The sequence below is a fragment of the Hypanus sabinus genome, chromosome 12 (genome assembly GCF_030144855.1).
Source record: "Hypanus sabinus isolate sHypSab1 chromosome 12, sHypSab1.hap1, whole genome shotgun sequence".
Classification (NCBI taxonomy): Eukaryota; Metazoa; Chordata; class Chondrichthyes; order Myliobatiformes; family Dasyatidae; genus Hypanus; species Hypanus sabinus.
The window spans coordinates 84373410-84397343 of record NC_082717.1 but is presented as its reverse complement, the minus strand read 5'-3'; the positions used below and the strand labels follow the sequence as shown (position 1 = coordinate 84397343).

The window sequence follows — 23934 nt, the reverse complement described above, 5'->3', positions numbered from 1 at the left end:
TGCATTTTCTATCTCCCATTGGAATTTGTATCCCACATCCAGGCTACTGTTTGGAGACCTGTATATAACTCCCACCAGGGTCTCTTTATCCTTTCTGTTTCTTAACTCTACCCACAAGGATTATACATCTTCCGATTCCCATGTCACCTCTTTCTAAGGATTTGATTTCATTTTTTACAAACAGAGCCACTCCACCCCCTTAGCCTACCTGCCTGTCCTTTCAATACAATGTGTATTCTTGGATGTTAGTCAGCTTTCAGCCACAACTTAGTGATGTCCTCAGTGTCATTCCTGTCGATCTCTAAATGTGATCTGTCTATCCTTCCTCACCGTCTCACTACACACTGCGTCAATTTGTATACCAACTGCTCCAGCAAACCTGCCCACAAGATATTGGTCTCCCTTGAGTTCAGGTGTAACACATCCACTTTGTACTGGTCAGACCTTCCCTAGAAGAGACCCCAATTTTCCAGAAACCTGAAACCCTGCTGCTGCACCAAACCCTCAACCGTACTATCATCCATTCCTGCCCTGACCAGCAGAGCTGACAGGTGTTGGCAAGGCCAGTTTCTGGGCACCCTGAGGAAAAGAAGGCTGAGGCGTGACCTTGTAGACATTTGAAAAATAATGGATCTTTGTTGTTTGGTGCAGAAGTTGGGCAAAAGGTCTGTTTCTGTGCTGTTTATGTGGGAAGCTCAGCTATGCAACTGTCCCATAGTTTTGACTCAGGTTCAACCAGGACTGGAGTGTACAAGTTCTCTTTCTAACCACATGTAGTTCCTCTCGCTGCTCCAGCCCGTTCCCTATTCCAAAGGCATGCAAATGGGAAGGATAGTGACCATTGTACAGATGATCTGGGAGGATAAAATGAGAACAGTATCAATGAGCGCTTCAAAGTTGGCATGCACTCAGTGGGCTGAAGGGCCTGTTACCATTCTGTATGACCCTCAGAAAGAGTAAGAGAGTGGCCATAAGTACATGGTTCTGAAGGACTAGTATATGATAGTCCCTAATGAATAAAATAGAATTCACCCTGAAATTTGAGAAGAAGATAAAGACAGAAATTAAAGCTAATATAAAAGGGCATACAATAGAGCAAAACTTACTGTGAAACTAGAGGATAGGGAAGCTTTTAAAAACCAACAGAAGGCAACTAAAAAGTCATAAAGGGGGAAAAGATGGAATATGAAGGTAAGCAAGCCAACAATATTAAAGGGGATGCCAAAAGTTTCTTCAGATATATAAAGTGTAAATAAGAGGTGAGAGTAGGTATTGGATCACTGGAAAATGATGCTGGAGAGGTAGTAACAAGGGACAAGGGAATGGCAGACAAACTGAATAAGTATTTTGCATCAGTCTTCACTAGCAGTGAGTCAGATATTCAAGAGCGTCTGGGCTAAAAAGTGTGTGAGGTGGTCATACTGGAGAGAAGGTGCTTGGGAAACTGAAAGGTCTGAAGGCAGATGTCACGGTCCAAATAGTGTACTTCCCAGGGTTCTGAAAGAAGGAGCTAAAGATATTGTGGAGGCATTAGTAATGCTCTTTAAAGAATCACTAGATTCTTGCATGGTTCTGGAGAACTGGAAAATGGCAATTGTCACTCCACTCTTCAAGAATGGAGAGAGGCAAAGGAAAGGAAATTATAGGCCAGTTAGTCTGACTTCTGTAGTTGGGAAGATGTTGGACGTCCATTTAGAATAGAGATGAGGAGGAATTTCTTTACCTAGAGAGTTGTGAATATGTGGAATTTGTTGCCACAAGCAGCTGTGGAGGCCAAGTCATTGGACATATTTAAGGCAGAGGTTGGTAAATTCCTGATGAGTCAGGGCATGACGGGATACGGGGAGAAGGCGGGAAATTGGGGCTGAGAGAAAAATGGATCAGCCATAATAAAATGGCAGAGAAGACTTGATGGGCCAAATGGCCCAATTCTGCTCCTACGTCTTCTTATGGTCTTAATGTAGAAGGACATTCTGAAGGAACATTTTACCCAAAGAATTAACAAAGGGAGTTCATATGAGGTAGGATGTATTCTGTGGCTTAGATGAAAAGGATGCAGAAGAAAGCTTGTGCGAAGTAGGAACGCTGCTTTAAACTTGCTGAGTTAAAGGAGATAGAATTATGGAGACAGGTTGTTAGACCTACTGGGTCTGTGCTGACCCCTTACTGTGTAAATTTTTGGTTATAATTTGATGAGTTAGTCCCACAATTAAGGCCCTTATAAAGGTTAAAAATAACTTCATCATTAGGTTGTTTTGAGATTTTTTTTTAGAAATTGAGCTCATAGGAAATTAGGTACCAAATATGAATCCATGGCACAGAAAATGTCAGCAGGGAAGGGGTATCAGTTTGTAGGGTGGTGGTCTCCACTTTTCTCCACTTGCATTGCCTGAGGCAGATCACCTCTCAGCTCCAGGTGCAGTGGAAAAAGAGAGACAGCTTGGTGGTGGATTTGGGATTGCTGTGGAATGGGCTATAATATCCCTGCCAAATCTACAAGGACAAGTATTCTGGGAATTAGGATCAACGGAAGCTAGAAATATAATAAAATTATTAAGGTATTAGGCTGTTTTTTTTCTAATATGCAGCTTGGGCTTTACAAGTAAGGGAATTGAGTGGTTAGGCTAGCTGGAGTATCGTCCATTTACAGGCGTTACCACTCAGGAAGGTTGTCATCTGGTCACTCTCAATTCACCACAAAATGTCTTCCACCATATTTACTTTACTTTTGGGTCAATCCTGGAATCTCACTTAACGGTTTAATGTACCTGCTTACCTGTCTAATGGTTTAATCTGAAGTAAATCTCAATACTGGGTTATTTCAGGAAAATTTTTTACAGTTAAAAGACTGAGTTTTTAAAGTATTCTGCATAATTCAAGATGAAATATAGAACTGATGGTCCTTTCAACTTCTTCCCTTATCTATTTTGTACTTTAGTTCCTGCCGAAAGCTACTGTTTACCTCCTGAGCGTTCTCGATCTATATAAGTGATTTTTTTTTTCTGGTGACCAGCTGTGTAATTGACTAGCACTATTATATCTTCCAGTGTTTTCCTATCATTCCACTGGTCTATAAAAATCATGCCATGTTTTCTGGTGGGAATGAGTTAAACAATGATTGAAAGGTAAAAAAAAGAAACTTGCAGACGTTGGAAGCCTGAAATTTAAAAAAAAGAAAATGCTGAAGATATCTGCAGTTCTGCTCCTTTAATTTATGGGCAGGCAACGTCTGTGGCGAAGGGAGCGGAGCTCATCTTGTGGGTTAATGACCTGTCATCAGAACTAGAAAAATCTAAAAATCAGAGATGTTTAAAGCTGCAGGTAAAGTGGAGGAATGGAAAGGTTGGAGGAAATGTTTGTGATAGGGTGAGACCAGGAGCCAGGAGAAACTGAATGATGCAAGAGATGATGGTGCTGGCTGAGTGAGAGAGTGTGAGAAAGTCAGAGTGTGAGTGAGAGAGAGTGCCAGTGTGAGTGTGTGAATGAGAGAGAGAGAGAGAGAGAGAGAGAGAGAGTGTGTGTGTGTGTGTGTGTGAGAGAGAGAGAGAGCGAGAACAATAATGATTCGTTAATCATGGCTGATCTATCTGCCGAAGGTGTAAATAAGAGGTATCATTCACATAATTTCCGCCTTCTCTGTAGCTTATATCCCTGATTTTTAACTTTTCCTGGATCTGGTGAAAGGTCGCTGACCTGAACCGTTAACTCTGTCCCTCTCTTCACAGATGCTGCCTGACCTGCTGAGCATTTCCTGATTTTGCTTGGGATATTTCTTTCTATGTAGTGTGTAGCTGTGTCAATGCTGAACTGATCTCCACACAATGTGTTTTGATCACCAGCAACAAGGGAATGGAGCACCTGTACAACATGAAGTGTAAGAATGTGGTGCCACTGTATGACTTGCTGCTGGAGATGCTGGACGCTCACAGGATGCACATGCCAATGGAGAGGGCACAGCCCAGTGGCAATGGCACCAGTCTACTGAACAGAGGGACCATGCCATCCACTTCTTCATTGTCACTAAAGAAAACTGATGTGACCTTTGAAACAACCAGATAGGTAACTGATGCACTGCTGCACAGTATTAACAGAAATCCCAACGAAAGGAACTACCTATGATCACGTGCAAAAGAAGCAAATGTCACTGCAGCAAAATCATATAGCTTCAGCTTCATCTAAGTGCACTCCATCCACCCTTGCCACAAAGAACGCCCGACCGACTGAGAACAGGAATGGCCAATGATGGAGGAACAATAAGTTATTTCCTGCAGTTCTTTACAAGTTTTCTAATATTGCTGAAAAGTTTAGGCACAATTCCAAATGCTTCTCATATTCGTGTGAAAGACACTCACCAGAACAAAGGGTTCATGTTGCGCAGCCTTTTAACAAGTACTCGGACAAGATGAGTTCCCACTTCTATTGGAGTGGCTGGTCTATTTAAAGTCACGCAGTGCCAAAACCTAGAGTCAAATCCGCTGCGGGCTGGTCTGGGATTTTGTTGAACGCATTACGGGATGTGGGCATTGTAAACTATTACTTGTAGTAATGAGTCTTGACCATGAACCGCATGGTTAAAGGGGCAACTCCCCCCCCCCCCCCACAGTGCTGTTGAGCAGCCAATTTCCCATTTTTGCTCCAGGGGTGACAAAGAAATGCTAGAATAACTTGGGTGGGGCGTTTCCATGTGACTGCTGCCCTCATCCTTCCAGGTGACGGGGGTGAAGGGGGCCCCGGCTTTGGAGCACACTGCTATAGTGCAGTTTCTCAAAGTAGGTAGGGAACAATGGTGGGGGAGCGTGTGTACATTTTGGGTGGCGGATGAAGAGCTTCATGTTGGACGCTGTTGAGCTTACTGAGGTTCATTCATCCGAACAAGTGGGGAGCATTCCACCTTATTCCCCACATATACCTTGTAGATGGTGGGAAGTCATTCTGGTGTCAGGAGGCGAGTCACTTACTGCAGGATAGCCAGACTTTGATCTGCTCTAGCATTATGTTAAGTTTCTGTCAAATGGTAATCGCTTTACCCCAGACTGTCAGTGGGGATGATCACTGCTGGCACTTGTGTGGACTGAATGTTATTTGTCCCTGATCAGATTGTGCTTGAATCTTGTCAAGATCTTCAGAGTTTTACAGGCATAGAGAAGGGAAACAGGCCTTTTGGCCCTTGATACATGTTGCCATGGGGTGGAGGTACTTGTCTCTCAATGCATTTCTTATAGCTCTGACAGGACAGCTGAAGTGGGGACTGGAGATTAAATGTCACACTGGGACCTGGGGAACAATTTTTAAAGAAGAGGTGGAGCACTGTTGCTAGGACAGAATTAAAGGAAATTTACTTTTACTTGTAACCTCACTCCTCCATCTTCAGCACCGTTTTAAAAAAAACCATGTTATCTCGTTGGAATCTGCTTGTGAAGTTCTCAGTAACCCAGTGTTGGTTGTATTCCTATCTGTATCCTCATTGTTGAAACCTTTGGCTTATGGTGTGCTCATTGTTAAATAGAATGATTAGCTTATGCCCAGTGAAGACATTTATAAAATGAGGTAGATTTAAGGGGGTGTCTCCTTCCTGTAATTATATGTGCTTTGCACATCTGCAGAGTTACATTTGATATTATTGTTGATTTAAACACTGGAACTATTGAGCTAATAGAAACTTCAGCAGTTCAAACCCTTTTTAGTGGCAAATAGCAATTGGCTATACAGTGGCCAGCCTTGCCTCTAACCCAAAATAAACTTTAAAGGATAATGGATTTTACTGGGATCAGGAGCTGAGATCTTTGAACATTGCAGTGCAATCCCAACTCCTGTGTTTAACTCAGGACCTGATTCCAGCATTCTAAACCTTGACAGGAAAAGGAGCTGTCCTTTGAACTGAGGACTGGTTGAGTTGTTCAGATATAGGCAATAGCCCACTAATTGGAAAGCCATTCTTTCTGCAGCAGGGCAGTTCATCCTGAATCACTGATGTATTCTCAGTGAGAAGGTGTATCTCCTTTTGGCATATCATTCTTAGAAATGATGGAAGAACATAAGATACAAGAAAGAGTAGGCCACATGGCCCCTCAAGTCTACCCGCTATTTAATATGATCATAGCTGATCAACACCAGGGCATCTATCTCCTCTTCTGTGCCCATTCCCCAATCCCCATATCCTTCCTAAATCCATCTACTTGCCCTTCAAACACTCCCAATGATATAACCTCCAAATCCCTCCGGGCTAGAGAATTCCAGGGATTCACCACTCCCTGGGAGAAGTTGTTCCTGTGCACCACATTTCCAAATGTCCAGCCCTTAACCTTAAGGTTGTGCTTTCTGTTCAGGATTTGCCAGCTTGTGGAAACAGGTGGATGATGTTTCTTTCCACCTCTTGGTTATTTTTTTATTATTGCAACAGAGATGCAGTAATTGGATGCCAGCAGATTGCTACAGGGCTGCAGTAGGGACTGGTGGGTTGGGAGAGTATTACACCTGGAGGCCTGGTATGTTGCTGTTACTTCAGAGATTGGAGAACTACTTTACAAATTAGTTTTTTAAATTTATAGCATTTTTGGTTCCACTGCTCAGATGATTCTCGGGACAAAGGGGTTGTGCTCTGAGAAATTAAATGGGCTTGTTCTAGGGTTTTGAAGGACGAGGAGACAAGTCCCTGGGTCCAACAGCATTGATTCTAGTGGAAGTACTGACTTTCAAGGGGTTTGACAGGGCAGATGTTAAGTGGACTTCTTGCTAGTAGGAAAGTTGAGTACAAAGATGCAGAGCTTCAGATGAGATGCTATCCACGTAAGACTCAGACAGGACGTTGATTAATCTTAGGGACTCTCTACTTCAGACCTGTGAACACTGTGATATCTTGTTTTTCATTGGAGCAAAATTAGGCCATTTGGCCCATTGAATCTGTTCCGCCATTCCAACCGCATTTGTCTGCCTTCTCCCTTTTCAGCCCCCACTGTAAATATACCCAATGACCTGGCCTCCACGGCAGTTTGCGGCAATGAATTCCACAGATTTGTCACCTGTTCTATTCGAGGCTGGGATGAAGAGGCCGTGGAGGAATTGGGGATTAAGAATGTGGTGTAGAAGAGTGGTGTATAGACCCGCGATCATTTCAGCCAGATGAAGAGCGAAGCTGGTTCAGGGACTGTGTAGTTTATAGATTATGCAATCTAAACTGGCAGAATTAACACCTGGGTAACACCAGATAAGATCCAGCTGGGTTCTAGATTTATATATTAGATCACAACCTCTCCATACCCACTTTGCAACCTGGGAGCCAGAGTGCACGAAGTGCTTTAAAAACACATGGAATGAGCTGCACGTAATGTAGCTGGGAGGTACTCAATTCAGTGAAGGATTCTTCTGTATTTCTCAATTTTAACTAAGAAGCTAAAGTCGCCCCCTGGTTGCCAGAGATTCAGAACTTGGAGCTCGAGAATTAGTTATCCTTTCTCTGAATTAACGGCAGTAACTTTCCTGTGTGTCGTCTTATGACTCTAGCAATTTAAATTGCTCCCGACAGATTTACTGTGAATCAATTGGCTCAGGAGATTCAATATTTTCGCAACAACTGAAAGAAACATCGACGGAACCTTTCACAAGATCCTCTGTGCAATTGCAGATGAAGCAAAGATTCTAAAGAGGAGGTAAAAAGAACATTAACATTTTGAATATTTAGAAATATTTCTCACCCCGGATTTTTCTCCTGAGTAGAGATGTTTTTAAACTGTTCAAAATAACAACGGGTTTTAATAGCGTGATGAAGGGGAACGTGGGAAGAGGGTCGGGAACCGAGAAGGTGATTTGCAAAATGACCCAGGGCAGGAATGAGGGCAGTTGTGAAGTGTTAAAGGTGATATGGAAGTATCGCCTGGAACAGCGGCGGATGCAGACAGAGAACTTACATGCAACAATTTTTGTTTAAATCCTTCAAAAGAAAGTTGCCAGACTGCAGGGGTAGGGCAAAATGGTAGTGTCTCTCCTTAGCATTGACGGAAAAATCTACAAGTCGTCCTTTCGCTGGGGAATGGATAACTAACAGTATGAGGTAATTGTGAAGTGCAGGTGAGGTGTGCTGAGCTGGGGGATAAATTGTTCTCGACCTTTACACACAGCTAAGGACAGCTCTGTCATTGGATTTAGATTTAGAAGGCAGTTGGTGCTGTCTCTTGTCTGTACAGTACGCAACATCTTTATTTCCAAGCTGATGCAGCAAATGCAACAAATGCATTGAGAGTGAGGGTGAGAGAGATATTAAACGTCACTTTTTAGTACTACTTTAAAGAGACAGCAACTGTGTCAATATTTTTCCTTCAGGAGGTGGGGAAAGTCCTTTGGCAGCCAGGCTTGTGCTTATTGTTTATGGAAGACATCGGGTTAAATAGCAGAGCGCTACGTGATCATGTTACCAGAGATCATGAATTGTGGTTGCTATTTTAATCATTTGTTTTAGTTTAGAATACATTTTTCTATTTTTGCACAAAAGCATCAGGCAGCAGTTCATGTCTGTACTCATCCGTCTGCAGATAATTTGGAAAGGAGAGTTTTAGAGAACATAAACTCATTAGAGTCATAAAGCAGTACGGCACGGAAACAGGCCCTTTGGTCCATCTAGTCTGCCAAATGATGATACTGTTCCGAATTGGACTATAGCCCTTCATTCCTCTCCCATCCGTAACCATCCAAATCACTTTCATGTAGCCGTCATCAATTCCAATTTAATCCTCTGGAAAATCTCCTGTATATCTGCGTTGTTCCTAAATTATACAACTGTCTCCCTGCTCCCCGTAATCTTGCATCAGTTTAACATCCTTCCGTTGCTCAGTCCTCACACATGCAGCACTTGTTGCGCTAATCTCCAGTTGGCAGCCGCTCTTTAGAAAACATTAGAACGCCTGCCTTTCCCTCCGATAGCAGGTCAGCCCTGACACTTTTAGACTCAATTTCCTGAGCAGAGGGTTAAAGGGGGCGTAGTTCTTGCAATCAGCCTGCCCTGGCCACATGGCTGGGAGCAGCTGACTAATTCAGCACGAAATCAGCCCTTTGACCCAGTATTGACTGTCAAATGTGCTTCCCCCCATCCCCATCAACTTCCCTCTTCACTTCACACCTCACACTTGGGGCAATTTAGAGTGGCCGATTAACCCTATCGGAGAACAATGATAAGGTGAATGACTGGGTCAGGTAGAAATTCCACTTCTCCAGCGAGCAAACGTGAGGAACAAAACCCTTCTCTTAACCATGAACACCATGAAACACAAGCTGCTGTTTCCCCTGTCCTTGTGTGTAAACGTGCCCATACACCCCTTCTCCAGTGCTAGATTCATGTCCATTAACTCCGATCGCACAGTCTCATTCTCACCAGAGTGGGCTTGGTGTCTTAGTCTTTTAAACATCTAGGCTTAAACTGCCAGCTAGATTTATTTACAAATTTGAATTACACAGAATGGGAAAACCATTGTGAAAAATGAATACTGTAATCTATTATCACTAAATTTGAATGTTTCAATCTGTGAATTTGTTTACACTATCATCTAATTGGGTCAGTTTCTGGGAGCAGAATTTAAAAGAGTGGCGCATCTAGTGGTTCCCTAAACAGAATTGAGCTGGTGTGAAGCAAGTGGAAACTACCAAGGCCATTTCAAGAATTGAACACTGAAATATTTAAAAGAAAGCTACTTTGATAGTTGAATGTTAGGTTTATCCATTTTTTACTACTTGTGGTCTTCACATTGCCCAAAGGTTTAGTTTTGACAATCATGATGTGAACTGTGTGGCAAGCAACAAAGCTAATGCAAGAGCAGAGACTTTTATTTATAACTGTGGTTGAAAGCTCTTGACCCCATTGTCTTACAATTCAGTACCATTAACAAGGATTCTTCAAAGACTGCTGATTAAAATTCTTCTAAAAACTTTAATTCTGTCCTGAATTATCACTACCAATGAAGGAGCACTTAAACCTATCTTATTGCTCCATCCAAATAGGTTAGTTACATGTTCAGTTTGCCTATTGTAAAATATAGTTAATTATATTAACACCAGAGGGCATATGTACAAAATTAAGGGAGGGAAGTTTAGGGGAGACATCAGGGGTAAGTTTTTTTTACACAGAGGGTTGTGAGTGCCTGGAATGACTTGCCAGTGATGGTGGTGGAGGCTAAAACATTAGGGGTATTTAAGAGCCTCTTGGACAGGCACATGGATGAAAGAAAAATGGAGGGTTATGGGGTAGTGTGGGTTTAGTACTTTTTTTTGAGGATTATATGGGTCGGCACAACATGGAGGGCTGAAGGGCCTGCACTGTGCTGTGGTGTTCTATGGCTCTATAACAACTTGAGTACAAGGATAAGGGCCTCAGTCAAATGGGATACTATTAATTTGAAAGAATGAATCCAGTGACAGAACAATTGACCTACCCTGAAGATTATTGATAAATGTAAAAACCATGAAATATTTCTCACATACAAGATGTTCCAGTGCTAACCAACTACTGAACCTGTGGCAATGACATCTGGAGTGTTTGCAAAGGAACCTGCCTGATTAAATATATATTAGATACAGTTTTGAAACTGCATGTGGTAACTGATTGCTCCCTGTGATTCACCAGAGACTCACTGCTATACCACGCTGAAGCTTGCCTGGCAGTGATAGACCTATATTAATCTGCAGCTCATCTGTACAGACAAGATGAATGTATTTTTGTGGGTTATCAGAGCTTATACACTTTGTGAATAGAGCATTTTATAGCATTCACAAGCTTTTCTGAGTGGCCTGCTTCATCAGACTTTGAAAATAGTTTGCATTTTTCCTGAACTTTTTGAAATCATTTAGAGGACAATACATTGGGTTAAATACTGTTTTAGTTTACGCAAGGATTGGAATTTACATAATCACTTTATATCTTTATTACATAATCTGAATCATAGTGCATTAGTAAGTATAATTTGAAGAGATAAGTAAATGGCATACATTTATCATTCTTAATGGCAGCTGCTCAAAATCTCCCTTGTTGAATTGTGTAAATGGTTTTAAAATATATTGGGTGCTGCAGCTTAAAGTGGCAATGAAATACAGACTGAAATTGGACTTGCCCAAAAATTCTAGGTTGGTCATGGAGTCTGTGTGTGTTCAGTCAACCTTTTCTTTACAGCAAGTAACTCCCCACATGGCTGGTTTAAAACACTGCAGCACTCCAGTATGAACCTCAGGAAGCAGAGATACACTCAGTGGGCATTTTGTCAGATACAGGAGCAGAACCTGGTGTGGTCTTCTGTTGCTGCAGCTTATCCGTCTCAAGGTTTGACATGCTGTACATTCAGAAATGTTATTCTATATACCAGATTTGTGATGCGTGGTTATACGAGTCACCATCTGCTTGAACCAGTCCAGCCATTCTCCACTGAACTCTCTCATTAACAAGGTGCCCATGGAACTGCTACTCACTGATTTTTGTTTTGCACCATTCTCTGTAAACTCTAGCAACTGTTGTGTGTGAAAATCACAAGATCAGTATTTTCTGAGAGACTCAAACCACTCTGTCTGCCGCCAATGGTCAAAGTCACTCAGATCACATTCCTTCCCCACTCTAATATTTGGTCTGAACAACAACTGAACCTCTCCTCTTGGCCTCATCTTCATGCTTTTTGATTGGGCTGCTGCCACGTGATTGGCTGTGTAGATATTTGCACTACAAACAGGTGGCCACTGAATGTGTTTGAACACTGAGGTACCAGACATTTCATGTGCCATTAAATCCTCTTCTTGCAAATTTTAATGAAAAATGTCTAGCTTAAGAAAAACCTACAAAGTATACCATATCTTGCATTGATTAGCTAAATCGCCTGGATTCTATTCTATGTAATGGAGAACAATTCTGATTAACAAATGAACTACAGTTCTTCAAGTTTGGTAGAGCTTTGACAATGGTTGCAATCCAAATGCCTTGTTGACAGTTATTTTCCTGCAGTCTACTTGCAGAAGTGTGTAAAGTCCATGCCTTGTTTAGGAAGTCAGTGAAGTACTTTTGTTCATTATTTTTTAAAGCTTATATCACATTTTTTATGTGCTTGTTTTGCAATTGTATCCATATCCACAAGTAAAGTGGTGAATGGAGAATAAGAATTAAGATGATTTACTCCACTGAAATCCCCACACACTATGTTGGGCAGTTTTTGGAATGCCGCAAGTGCCCAAAATGTTTTAACCAAAGAAAAATGTGTATTTTTTAAAAATTGCAGTTTTGTGTGAATGGAAGAAGAATTAAAGAACGTGCAGACATAATAAAAACACAACTCGGTGCTGCAGATTCACAAAAGATGGATCTTTCCTCCAAGCAGACAGCTCGCAATGTATCTGTAAATTGGAATGTGCTATTCCTGTAAGAAAATGAAGAACTCAATCACAATATTTGATTACATACTTGTGGTCTGTGGCCAAAGAGGTCAGGTTATTTTCCCCTCATTACTGACAATTCTGTACATCTGCAGCCTTGCTCACCAAACTCCACGTCACATGCCGGTGATAATAAACCTGATTCTGGTTCTGCAAGATCCTCTCCGGCCCCACTGCAAACTGGAATCACTGTTGTCAATTGGGATGTGGGAAGTTTGACTGATGCTTGAGCCTAAAATGTCACCCATGTCACTTTGGCTTTTCCCAGTATGGGTGGATGGGGGATGCCAATTGGGCATAATTAAGTTTCTGCAAAATGAAGTGGGGGATTGTCAGGAGGACCATATTAACTGTTCAACATACTGTCATGGGTGTGGAGCTCTCATCTTCGCTTCACACCTATGATACATGCTACCTATATTGGTGAATTGCTTGAACTACCTATTGCCATACACTACCTAGGTGGCCCTTCTCTAATCAGCAAAGGGTTTGCACTTTGTAGCACCAAGAAAGCATTTTGTAGCAGACTTTCCTTTTGAAATACATTGTCTCAGCTGATGCTGTCTGTAATTTTTTGTGTGATTGCATGTAGAATGATTTTATTTGCATATTGAATGAATGAAATAAAACAGTGACTTAACCCGTGGTTTTGCTGTGTTTTGCTTGGAATCCAGGCTTCACTTTTACAAGTGAGCATGCACTGTGCAAGCGAAAGGTTCTTTGTGTGGAGTGGCTGCATTCCTAGAGTCAGCTCAAGGAGTGGCTCAAAGACAGGGTGGGGGTCAGAGCACAATGGTATATCATAGTTGTGTTAACAATCAGAAGACACAATCTGTGGAGGTGACAACATGAGAATTAAGTACACACAACTCTGGCCAATAACTAAGAGGTACAGAAGACAAAAGGAAGGACATTATAGTTAAGCCCTTATAAATCAGTGCTCAGTTACCTCTAAACTCTGGAAAAATTCAGGCAGGGGTGGGGGAGATTGAGTGAATGGTACGGGTGATTTGCACAGAGGGGTTGAGATTGTTCTTAAAATGGAGAAGGCTGAGATTTAAATGCTCAAAATGTTGGTCCGTTTTTGTTGAGGAGGTACTGTGAAAGAGGGTTGCAACCCATTTGCCATTAAAACACAAAATTAATACCTGGCCACCAAAACTGACTGACAGGAGCCAAAAGGGCACGGACTGTGGGAAATAGCATCCCGGCCACGGCTGCAATAGTACGTGCTGCAGATTCACCCGTGATAAAGAAAAACAGCAGGACGGGTCAGGAGCACAGCAGTGACAACAAAAACACACGTGAAAGAAGTAGGTCTTTAATTAGCAACCCAATTTGCCACTGTACACCAAAAGAACCAGCTTTCTTTTTATTACTTCTTGGTAGGCAAGGCTGCCCTGGTATAGAAAAATGCACCGAGATTGACCATTATCTGAGCATGCCACTATCAGACAAGAACATAAAAAAGTGGGACACTGAAAGCCCTCATGAATAAAGAGGTTAAATCCACCCCTGATCCATGCTGGGATTGCTTCACACGCGAGTCACACCAGCTGCACAGAGCAAGAGACGGGCATTCCTGGCAAGATTTATATTTATACGTTATGTTTACATTCGTGCCCCAGCAAAATCTAATATTCCGTCTGTGGGCGCTTTGGAAAGAAATTACAAGTAGCACACATGTAAATCACAGCATGGTTATACCACAAAGAATAATAGCTTTAGCAAACTGTACATAAATATTTTCTTCATTTTTAGTTTACATCCAATAATTATCAGAAGTAGTTTTATTTGTACCTCCACTCTGCTTAGTCCCTTACAGATTTTCATCACTTAAAGGGTTAATCTGAACAATTCTTTGTATAGCCATTCCTAAAGCAGTTTTCTTTTTAGAAAGAACATTGAAAAAGCTATTCAAATATTATGTTACACTTCTCACTGAATCTGGGGACAGGTAACTGGGTGTGTCCTTCTGTGCCCTACTCAATGCAAGTTGGCTGCAGCTGCCCCAAGAGGTTTTGGAGGGCCATGAACAGACCAGCTAATGGCCAAGTCAGAGCTGTGTGCACCTGCCCCTCTTCCTCGAGGCGGAGGGGGGTGGTGGGGATCCTCCTTGGCATGATACGGTTCTCTCACAGTCGCCTACGAATCATATCGGAGGAGGGCCATTGGTGTACCTCAGCATGGGGTGGAAGGAGCGGGCAAAGTTGTTGGACGTGGCACAGCTGTAGTCCTCTTCGTTCATTGGCACCAGGCAGGCCAGTGCAATCAGCAGCAGCAACAGAAGCTGAAGAGGCAAAGCCGCCCTGAGCACTCGCACCAAGAAGGACGAGCTCTTCTGGGCTCCCTGCCCCTCAGAACGGGAAGAACCTCCTAGGCTTCTTGTGCTGGACCTGGATTCAGAATACACAAAACAGGGTGGCGGGGTCAGAAGTTAGTTTGGAACACAGAGCTCTTTAAGACATTTCCAGCTGTCATTTATGTCACTGAAAATACTAACCTTCAAAGAAGGAACCTTACAGGTTTGGTGGATCTTCCTAGCTTTCAACCTACACCTCCACTGTCAGCCTCAGTGGCCATTCCATGCGGCAATGTGGGGTTGTATGTAAACTTGAAAACTACTGTGGCTCCATATTGCTGGTGGGGGTCCCTAAAAAGCATTGCTTTCTACATTGCCAGATCCACCAAATGCTATAAAAGACTTCATTGTGTCAGCTCCCTGTAATATTCGTAGTGCTTCAGGAACCATTGGATACAGAAAGATCAAGGTGATTAAATGCACTTACGAGCTTTCTCATTTTCTTTGAACACTACTTCTCATAGGAAATGGATGAGAAAGGCCCCTGCGCTAACAGAAGTAGGTGATGTAGATAAAATGCTCTTTGTTTTACACTAGGTGGTGGCAAATACAAAATTTGCAATACAAGGGGGTCAAATGGTAAACGGTCCAAGAATATCCCCAGTCCCAACCAGAATTGATAACCTAACCCACTGCTCTCTCTGTAATGCTCCCGGAAATTTCCAGTAAGATTTCTTCTTTACAACTGTAAACAGCTGCTGGAGTGGGGATCTTCAAAGTGGTTTACACAAGGGGTGCTAGAGTGGTTATTGACTGAGTTTGTATCTTACAGAAGACAACCGTCTTTAAGGAAAGCACTTACCCAAGTCCAGATGTTCTTCTGAAGTTTATTTCCAAAGTCAGGGAAAGCTGAAGTTGAATTTTCCCCAGAGGATTGCTTCCTTTTATCAGCCCCAGATCACCTGCCTCCTCTCTTTAGCTCCCTTAGGAGGGCAGGCTGCTGTGTGACTGAAGGCCAGGGTGGTAAATGTCCCAGCCATCAATCAGCCCAATAATTTCATGTGCAACTCTCACAGCAACACAAACTACAGCTACTAGGAGTAATTACGTGATGGCAGCAGAAATGGAGTAATCTGCTGTAAGTATTGGCTAATTCAGAACAAGCTCCCTGCTTGCCAACTAATGGCAGTGCATAGCTCCTACAGCCCCGACTAAAAGACTGAAGCTGTGTGACTTAACAGTTTGGATCCGATGTAAGCTGCCTTTCCCTTGTTTAAGAAACTGTCAAATGCTTCAGGCTGAAACACAACTTAAATCATTCAGTCAAATCCAAAGTGAAAACAAATTCTTCAGGCCAGTCCAATTGGGTGAAACAGATCAAGTCCTTCCCTCAACCAATGCACTTGTAAACTTAATCCAAAGTACCTCACATGCGACATGCACAAGAGCGAAATCTCTTGCTTGTTTCTCTGTTAATTGCACAGTGTGAGCTACCAACAGAAACCCAGGTTCAAACATGCACATAACATTAAGCTACGGGCTGTGACCTGAAACTCCCACACTTGCTGTGTCCAGCAACAGGAACTTGGACTTTAGGGCTCTTTGCCCTTCTGAATTACTACTTGGGTCATGGGAAGGTCATATTCTGTCTATCCCCATGGCCCTTCCCTGAAGGGCAGGTCATTATGAACCAGTTGGCTTTTGGTAGAAGAAATAAACGGGCAGACTATTATTTGAATGGGGAGAGAATTCTAAGTTCTGAGATGCAACAGGACTTGGGAGTCCTTGTGCAGGATACCCTTAAGGTTAACCTCCAGATTGTGTCGGTGGTGAAGAAGGTGAATGCAATGTTGGCATTCATTTCTAGAGGAATAGAGTAGAGGAGCAGGGATGTGATGTTGAGGCTCTATAAGGCACTGGTAAGACCTCACTTGGAATACTGAGTGCAGTTTTGGGCTCCTTATTTAAGAAAGGATGTGCTGACATTGGAGAGAGTTCAGAGAAGATTCACTAGAACGATTCCGGGAATGAGAGGGTTATTATATGAGGACCGTTTGACCGCTCTTGGACTATACTCCTTGGAGTTTAGAAGAATGAGGGGGGACCTCATAGAAACATTTCGAATGTTGAAAGGCATGGACAGAGTGGATGTGACAAAGTTGTTTCCCATGGTGGGGGAGTCTAGTATGAGAGGGCATGACTTGAGGATTGCAGGGCGCCCATTCAGAAGAGATACAAAAAAAAAATTTAGGCAGAGGGTGGTGAATCTATGGAATTTGTTGCCACGGGTGGCAGTGGAGGCCAAGTCATTGGGTGTATTTAAGGCAGAGATTGATACATATCTGAGTAGTCAGTTATGGTGAGAAGGCGGGGGAGTGGGACTAAAGGGGAGATTGGATCAGCTCATGATGAAATGGCAGAGCAGATTCGACGGGCCGAATGGCCGACTTCTGCTCCTTTGTCTTATGGTCTTATGGCTTTTCAGGGTCACACCCCCCCCCCCCCCCGAGGCAATTATCTGATTCATTAAAACTGTAAAAGGCGGAAGATGAATTCACAAGTCCTTAGATCGTGAATAAGTACCACAATCACAAGATCACCAGCCCCCACACTGACCTTTACAACCCCCGGACCATGAGCCACCAAAACAACACACTAATATTGGCCTCCACCTCTACACAATATTTACTTTGGCTATGGAACACTACAGACAATAGAAAATACCTTAGGAACATTTTGGATAATGATAAATATCAAAAGCTGATAGAACCTTTGCATGTACCAGGTGTACTGATGCAGAATGAGCCTTCCACGGGATGCGGTCCAGAACACAGTACATAATTTCATGATTAGTAGCTTGGGATCTTTGACAGCATTGGTACATGATATTGATTAAATAGTTCAAGCTGGGTAAACACCTTTCATTCACAGCGTCCCTTCAAAGTTAACCATTTCAAACTGGATGGCTACCTCAGCCAGTGAAATAATAATGTGGCCCCTGACTGTTCCCTATTACTTCAGGCCAAGTATCATTTGGGGGAAAAGTGAAAGCGACTGGGCTGTGCAAAAACAGTAAGTGACTATTCCAACAGGACTATCACTTGCTGCTCCAGCCTGGTATAGACCACAAGACATGGAGCCCTTTGGCCCATCATCCATTAGAAAGCAATATCCGATTACCAAATCAAATTTTTTAAAAAATCGGGAAGAATAAGATTTGTGCACCCCTTGGGATTCCTATTTGGCGATGGAGAGAGTAAGAGAGGTTGCCTTTGGTACAAGGTCCAATGGTTCTTCGATAAGATTCTCTGGCAACAGCTGCATATCTGTTCTTTTTAAGTTTCAGAAGATCTGACAATCTCACCATTTCCTCATCATCCTTCTCATTATTAAGGTAGACTGAACTGTATTCAGAAAGTGTCGTTCAAGACCTCACACCAGAGACAGCACGTCCCCAGCAGGTGATCACTTGCGTGGGGTCCAGCAGCTGCAAGGCGGTCAATGCAACAAGATCCCAAGGGAGAGCAGTAAGACCATAGAAAGACAACGCACTTTGCATTATGTTAAATGTGGGTCAGGATGCAAGGAGGAATGTGGCCCATTTGAAGAAGAGCATTTTCCCCAGTGTTCCGGCTCACCTTTTGTGATGCTAAAATCATTGCATAAATAGCGGACATCACACCAGAAATAGGTGGACTCCTCATGCCTAGCTGCACCTTTAGTTTTAAACCCCTCCCCCCCGCTTGGCCAACACCAGGTCAGTGCCAGTCACTAATGAGCACTGGAAGGACCCAAAAAGGCCGAGACTGAAGCCTCGGTGAGGACTTGACAAGAGGTGCTGTAAATCAGCTCAGGGCACAAGGAACTAGGGAGGAGGAGGTGAGAGTTTGCCCAGTACAGGAGCAGTCAGCTGTTGATACATTGTGCCATTCCATATTGCATCTGCAGAACAGATTCAGGGAGTTGAACCGGTTGGCCTCAGGCTTCCACACAGAAACCTTTTCTGCCACTAATCTGATCTCAGTTCCATTGGCCCAGCACTGATAAATTACCCGTGTCTGTTTTGATTTTACACTCTAAAAGGACTCAACATGATGAAGGGTCTTGGGCCAAAGCGTTGGCTGCTTATTTCCCTCCACGTGTTGCTCAAGATTTTCAGCAGCTGTAGAATCTCTTCTGCTTGCTTAACACTGTGCTGCATCTGTAATGAGTCATCTTCAAAAGGGCAGTAGACAGACCTGAGGCTGACTGAGACTGCATCAGTGCCCCAGGATTTGGTTTACAGATGTGCCTTCCCTCCCAGTCATTCCTAAGGCCTACTTCAGCACTGAAAGTTGTGGGACAGTCTTCCTTTACTGAAGTCCTACTGTACACTACCTCACACCTCTGAGAACGCCAATACTGGGAGTTAATGAAATGCAACAAACAGAACAGGAACAAGCACTACCTCATTTCTCACTAAGAGGCTGCTTTATTAAACAAGTTAACCAAATGATAATGTCACTGAGAGCAGAGAACATCTCCGACATAATGGGGTTTGACCTGTGTCATCTTGAAGTGAAGCCCAGATTAATGACGCGTTTTAACTGAGAGCCAAATGAAAGGGGGTGACTGAATGATGAGAATAAATTCAGCGTCACCTTCTCACAAAGCCAGTGACTCCGTCCCCGACACCTAACCCCGATACCGAAAGCAGACATGCAATATTTAATGCGACGACTTCTCCAGCGGCACAAGATTACTGTGATATTTGACAAGATAGTGGAGAGCTGGCTTGGCTCAAATTTTGGTGCAGGATGCTTTCTTGCCATCAGAGTCTGAAGCTTGTGGAAATATCTTCACAGATTGTGTTGGACACTCACCTTTAAGCCATAAGGTCATGGGGTCAAGTTGGAATCCTACAGCACAGAAAAAGATCCTGTGGCCCATCTAATCTGTGCCAACCTGACATTCTGCTAGATCCCATCTACCTGCATCATAGTCCTCCAAACCCCTCTAAACTCTTAAGTGCTGCTCCAAAAATCTGAGCCACTATTCACGCTGAGTGGTGGAGGCCGAGTCTCTCACGACGTTCATAAGCATCTTGATGAGCACTTGAATCACCAGGGCTATTTGTTGTGGATGCCCTACCAGTAACTTGACTTCCCAAATGCATCACCTTGAACTTACATAGAACTGCAGCACAGTACAGGCCCTTCAGCCCACAATGTTGTGCCATCATTTTAACCTACTCTAAGGATTAACCTACTGTCAGGATTAAATTGCATCTGCCAATGATCTACCAACTTTCCACTTGATTTTCATTTTGCTGTAGCCTTGGCTAACCACCAATTTTCTGCAAACTTGCTCCTAGATTCACATCAAATCATTAATATTTATCACAAACAACAGGAGTCCTGGCACTGATCCTTGCAGTTATACCATTGGTCACAGGCTTCCAATCAAAAAAGCAATCTTCCACTATCATCCATTGTCTCCTGTCACCAAGCAAATTCTGGATTCAGTTAGCCAACTTGCCCTGGATTTCACATGCCTTAACCTTCTGGACCAATCACCCATGCAGGACCTTGTTGAATACCCTACTAAAGTCCATATGTACCATGTCTACCATCCTGCCTTCATCTATCTTCTTAGTTATCGCCTCAAAAAGTTCAATCAAATTAGAGTGTCAGGATTTCACCCCTGTAAGTCATGCTGACTATCCCTAATCATTCTCTGACTTTCCAAGTCTACATAAATCCTATCTTTTAAGATCTTCTCTAATAATTTCCTACCACTGATGCAGGACTCTCCACTCTGTAGTTATCCCTGCTGTCTTTCCTCAAATAAAGATACAGTATTAGCTAACTTCCAGTCTTCTAGTACTAGCGAAGATACAGAAATCTCCATTAGGACCACAGCCACCCCCTTCTTTGTTTATGATACCATTCCCAGATCAATTGCATTCATCCCTGAGGATTTATCAGCCTTTGTGAATTCCCTGCTATCTACACCTCACCCTTCGTAATGATGACCTGCTCCAGACAACTGACATATTGTTTCTGAACTTGCAATCTTCCACATCCTTCTTGCAGAATACAGGAGAAACGTATTCATTTAGAGCCTCATACAAAATACCGGAGAAACTCAGCAATCCAAGCAGTGCCTATGGGAAAAAGTAAACAGTCAGCATTTCGGGCCAAGACCTTTTATCAGGACTTGTCATTCATGAGTCCTGATGAAGAGTCTTAACCTGAAACGCCAACTATTGCCTGGACTGTGGAGTTCTTCCAGCATTTTGTGTGTGTCGCTTGGCTTTCCAGCATCCGCAGATCTTCTCCTCATTTCGAACCTCACCCACACTGGTGGGCTCAACACATATATTGCCCCTTTGGACCCCAAGGGGACTCATTTTTCTCCTGCATACCCCCTTGCACTGTACTGCTGCTGCAAAATAAAAAGCTTTTACAATGGTAGTAAACCTGATTCTGAATCTGCTACTGATACATCTTCTGAATAGTCTCACCAATGGACAGAACTGTGGCTGAAGATCTGGTACCCAAATAGATGAACCTTAAAGTCCAGAGTCTTTAAATTCCTCCTATTTCTCAGTTACTTCATAGTATCTCTTCAGTCTCCTCTCCTCACCCGAGCATTGAGTTGCCAACCAGCCCCTATTTTGCTTTCTATTGTCTTCCCTCCTGCTGCTGGTCATATGTCCATCCCCCTCTCAGGCACTCTTCCTGTCATTTTTAAATGTCTTTTCTGACCATTATTTGCACTCATCTGCTCTCTTTTCTAGTCTTTCCTTCAAACTATCTGTTAAGATAATCCTTCAACCCAAAGCAAAACCAACCATTATTGTTACAAATTCTACACAGTTGGGAGAAATCATATTTCACATGACCACACCACCATTTTGGGCACCTGATTTCAAATCCCAAATACATTGGAATCTATCACCATCTTTTACAGGGCCAGGAGATTGTTTTTTTTAAACCAACATTTCGATTTGCTTGATATTTAAACATCAGGGGCTAAATTTGATTGCTTGAGCTATCAAAACCAAAAATCCAACTGGATATTTAAAACAAGCACGGTTTGATTGGTTAGTCAATAGACATGAAACCCAATTATACCAAGCATTAGAAGGTCCAATAAAAATGCTGGAAGCATCTTTTGAAAAAAATTGACTCAATCTGTTGACTGACGTAGTCACATGTCAGCTCCTTAGTTCAGTTTAATCCACAGGGAATCCTCTACTCTTCCCTTTCCCTGCTGAAGTTTACAGCAGACTATACCACATTCCAGACATGGGGCTGCTGGCTGGAGATCTGGCCCAATGAAAAGACACCTAAACTGCCTCAGCTGGTGAGAGGAATTTGTCCCCTCCCACCCAACACTGTACCTGTCTCTTTTCCAATGCTTGGACATACCATTCCTTCTCTAGAGAAGCTTACGTTACTGAAAATCAGGAACAATGCTCACTGCAGACTACATGCCATTGTGGTTGGTTCATGTATTGTGAGATCAAACACAAAGCACTCTGATCAGAGAACAAATGCTGATAGCCCATAATGTTCAAGATCAAATAGTTAAAATACACAAGTATTCTGACCACAAGCTGTCAGGCCTAGTGCGCCTGATTTATTCCTCTATTCAGTGAAAACTGATTTATATCACTGCTTGTCAATGTAACAAATTAAATATTGTACACAGACAAGAAACATAACAATAAACTAGGCAGTAGCACACTGACCTTACTGTATTGCCATAGGTAGAATTAGCTTTAGAATGAAAGTCGCTCAGCAAGTTTCAAATGCTGTTAAGTTTCTAAAGCCAGCTGCTGGTGTTAAAGAATGCACTGAGCACCTGCTATCAGAAGCATGTAGACTGGTACGAAGGTTAGTGAATTGCAAAGCTCCTTGGCTGCACTGGTGCTGTGCAGATAACTTCCAAGTACTGTTTAGGCTCAGGTACATTTAAGATTTCTTTGTGTTTTGTGTTAGAAGGCAGTTTTATCAGGGGTGGGGGGTGGTTGTGGTGAGGGTCAGGGTTGGGCGGGGTGTGGAGGGTTGTAACGTGGAGGAATAAACATAAGGTTTGGACACACAGGGCAATGAGACATTCAGAGATGAGCAAGATGTTGGAAGCAAAATGAAGCTGCAATTCTGCCCTCTTGTGGCCAGGTTAGGATTAACAGCACTGCAGGCGGAATGGAGAGAAGCAAAGAGAGAAGATAAAGCAGTGGCTTCCTGTTAATCAGCCATGAAAGCATTCCAGCAACTGAAGGAAGTGTCTGAAGAGTATTAAATACGGTGTTACTGCAAAACCCATTAACTTGATTTATTTAAAGTCTAGAATCAAAGATGATGATGGAAGCTTTTCAAAGACAGGCGGACCTGTAGCAGAATGTTCCATGTGAACAGCCATTCTCTCAACTTGTCTGGATGGAATGGGAACTCCAAGCACACTTTACATTTGGAATTGGGGCATTACACTGTCCAATACTCTAGGGCAATATAAACTGCATGATTCATTTTTATACTTTGAAAATGTGTTAAATGTACAATTCTAAGCCAGTGTAGGGTAAATACACATGATGGCTATACGTGCTGTTTGATTATGAGAGCTGTAAAAGAATAACACAACTTCGAGCCAGAACCTGAAGGAGTTTTATACTGCTTAACATCAGGTTCTGCACACGCTACAGCCTTCCTTCCAGTGGTCAGCATCTGGATGCTTTCATGAAGTTTCCATCATCCTCTCTGAACTCCAGAGGTAAACTGTAGAAACCAGGAGAAGAAGGTACCTGATGTGTGGGCTGCTGACAGAAGCTCCGGGCTGGGAGAGGCTACATTTGCCCCGTGGCTGTTTGGAATGAACGGAGGGGTAAAGAAAGAGAATGTTCAGTCCAGGCAAATTAAGACAAAGCTATTGATGACAGAACACAAAAAAAGTGCAGCAAAAAATCAGATGAGGCGATCAATATTCATGACAACAAGGAAACTGGCCCTTCCAGCGGACTTTACTGTGTTGTTTGTGTGCCTATTGGTTATTGGCAGGATTTATCTGTGCGCATGTTGTATTCTGGGCTTGTTCAGTTCAAATTGAGCTGGGTTCCCACTTCCTGAACCCACAATGAAATCCCAAAGCCACTCCGGTCACCAGGACTGTTCTGGTCTTCAACCTCCAATCCTGTTTCCTCATTCCGCCTTCCACTCAACCATCCGTATCTGGAGCAGACTATCGCAGATGGGAGC

The 23934-nt window shown here is 42.9% G+C and overlaps 2 protein-coding genes across 16 annotated transcripts in view; one reads left to right on the top strand and one right to left on the bottom strand.

Annotated features, from left to right (window-relative positions):
- Window positions 1-14441, top strand: part of esr1 (estrogen receptor 1) — a 199325-nt gene extending 184884 nt beyond the window's left edge. For 2 of the 3 annotated variants that reach the window (XM_059986332.1, XM_059986331.1), the window contains exon 8: window positions 3840-14441. In XM_059986332.1, the coding sequence (XP_059842315.1) occupies window positions 3840-4059 (220 nt within the window). In that variant the 3' untranslated portion in view covers window positions 4060-14441. The remainder of the gene's footprint in view (window positions 1-3839) is intronic. The other variant, XM_059986333.1, reaches the window with a different exon arrangement.
- Window positions 14442-14446: 5 nt separating this feature from the next.
- The window catches only part of syne1b (spectrin repeat containing, nuclear envelope 1b), a 543459-nt gene continuing 533971 nt past the window's right edge, over window positions 14447-23934 (bottom strand). For 11 of the 13 annotated variants that reach the window (XM_059986320.1, XM_059986330.1, XM_059986317.1 and 8 more), the window contains 2 exons: window positions 23484-23542; window positions 14447-14786 (listed from right to left, as the gene is read on the bottom strand). In XM_059986320.1, coding sequence (XP_059842303.1) covers window positions 14543-14786; window positions 23484-23542 — 303 coding nt within the window. In that variant the 3' untranslated portion in view covers window positions 14447-14542. The remainder of the gene's footprint in view (window positions 14787-23483; window positions 23543-23934) is intronic. The other 2 variants (XM_059986328.1, XM_059986327.1) reach the window with 1 other exon arrangement.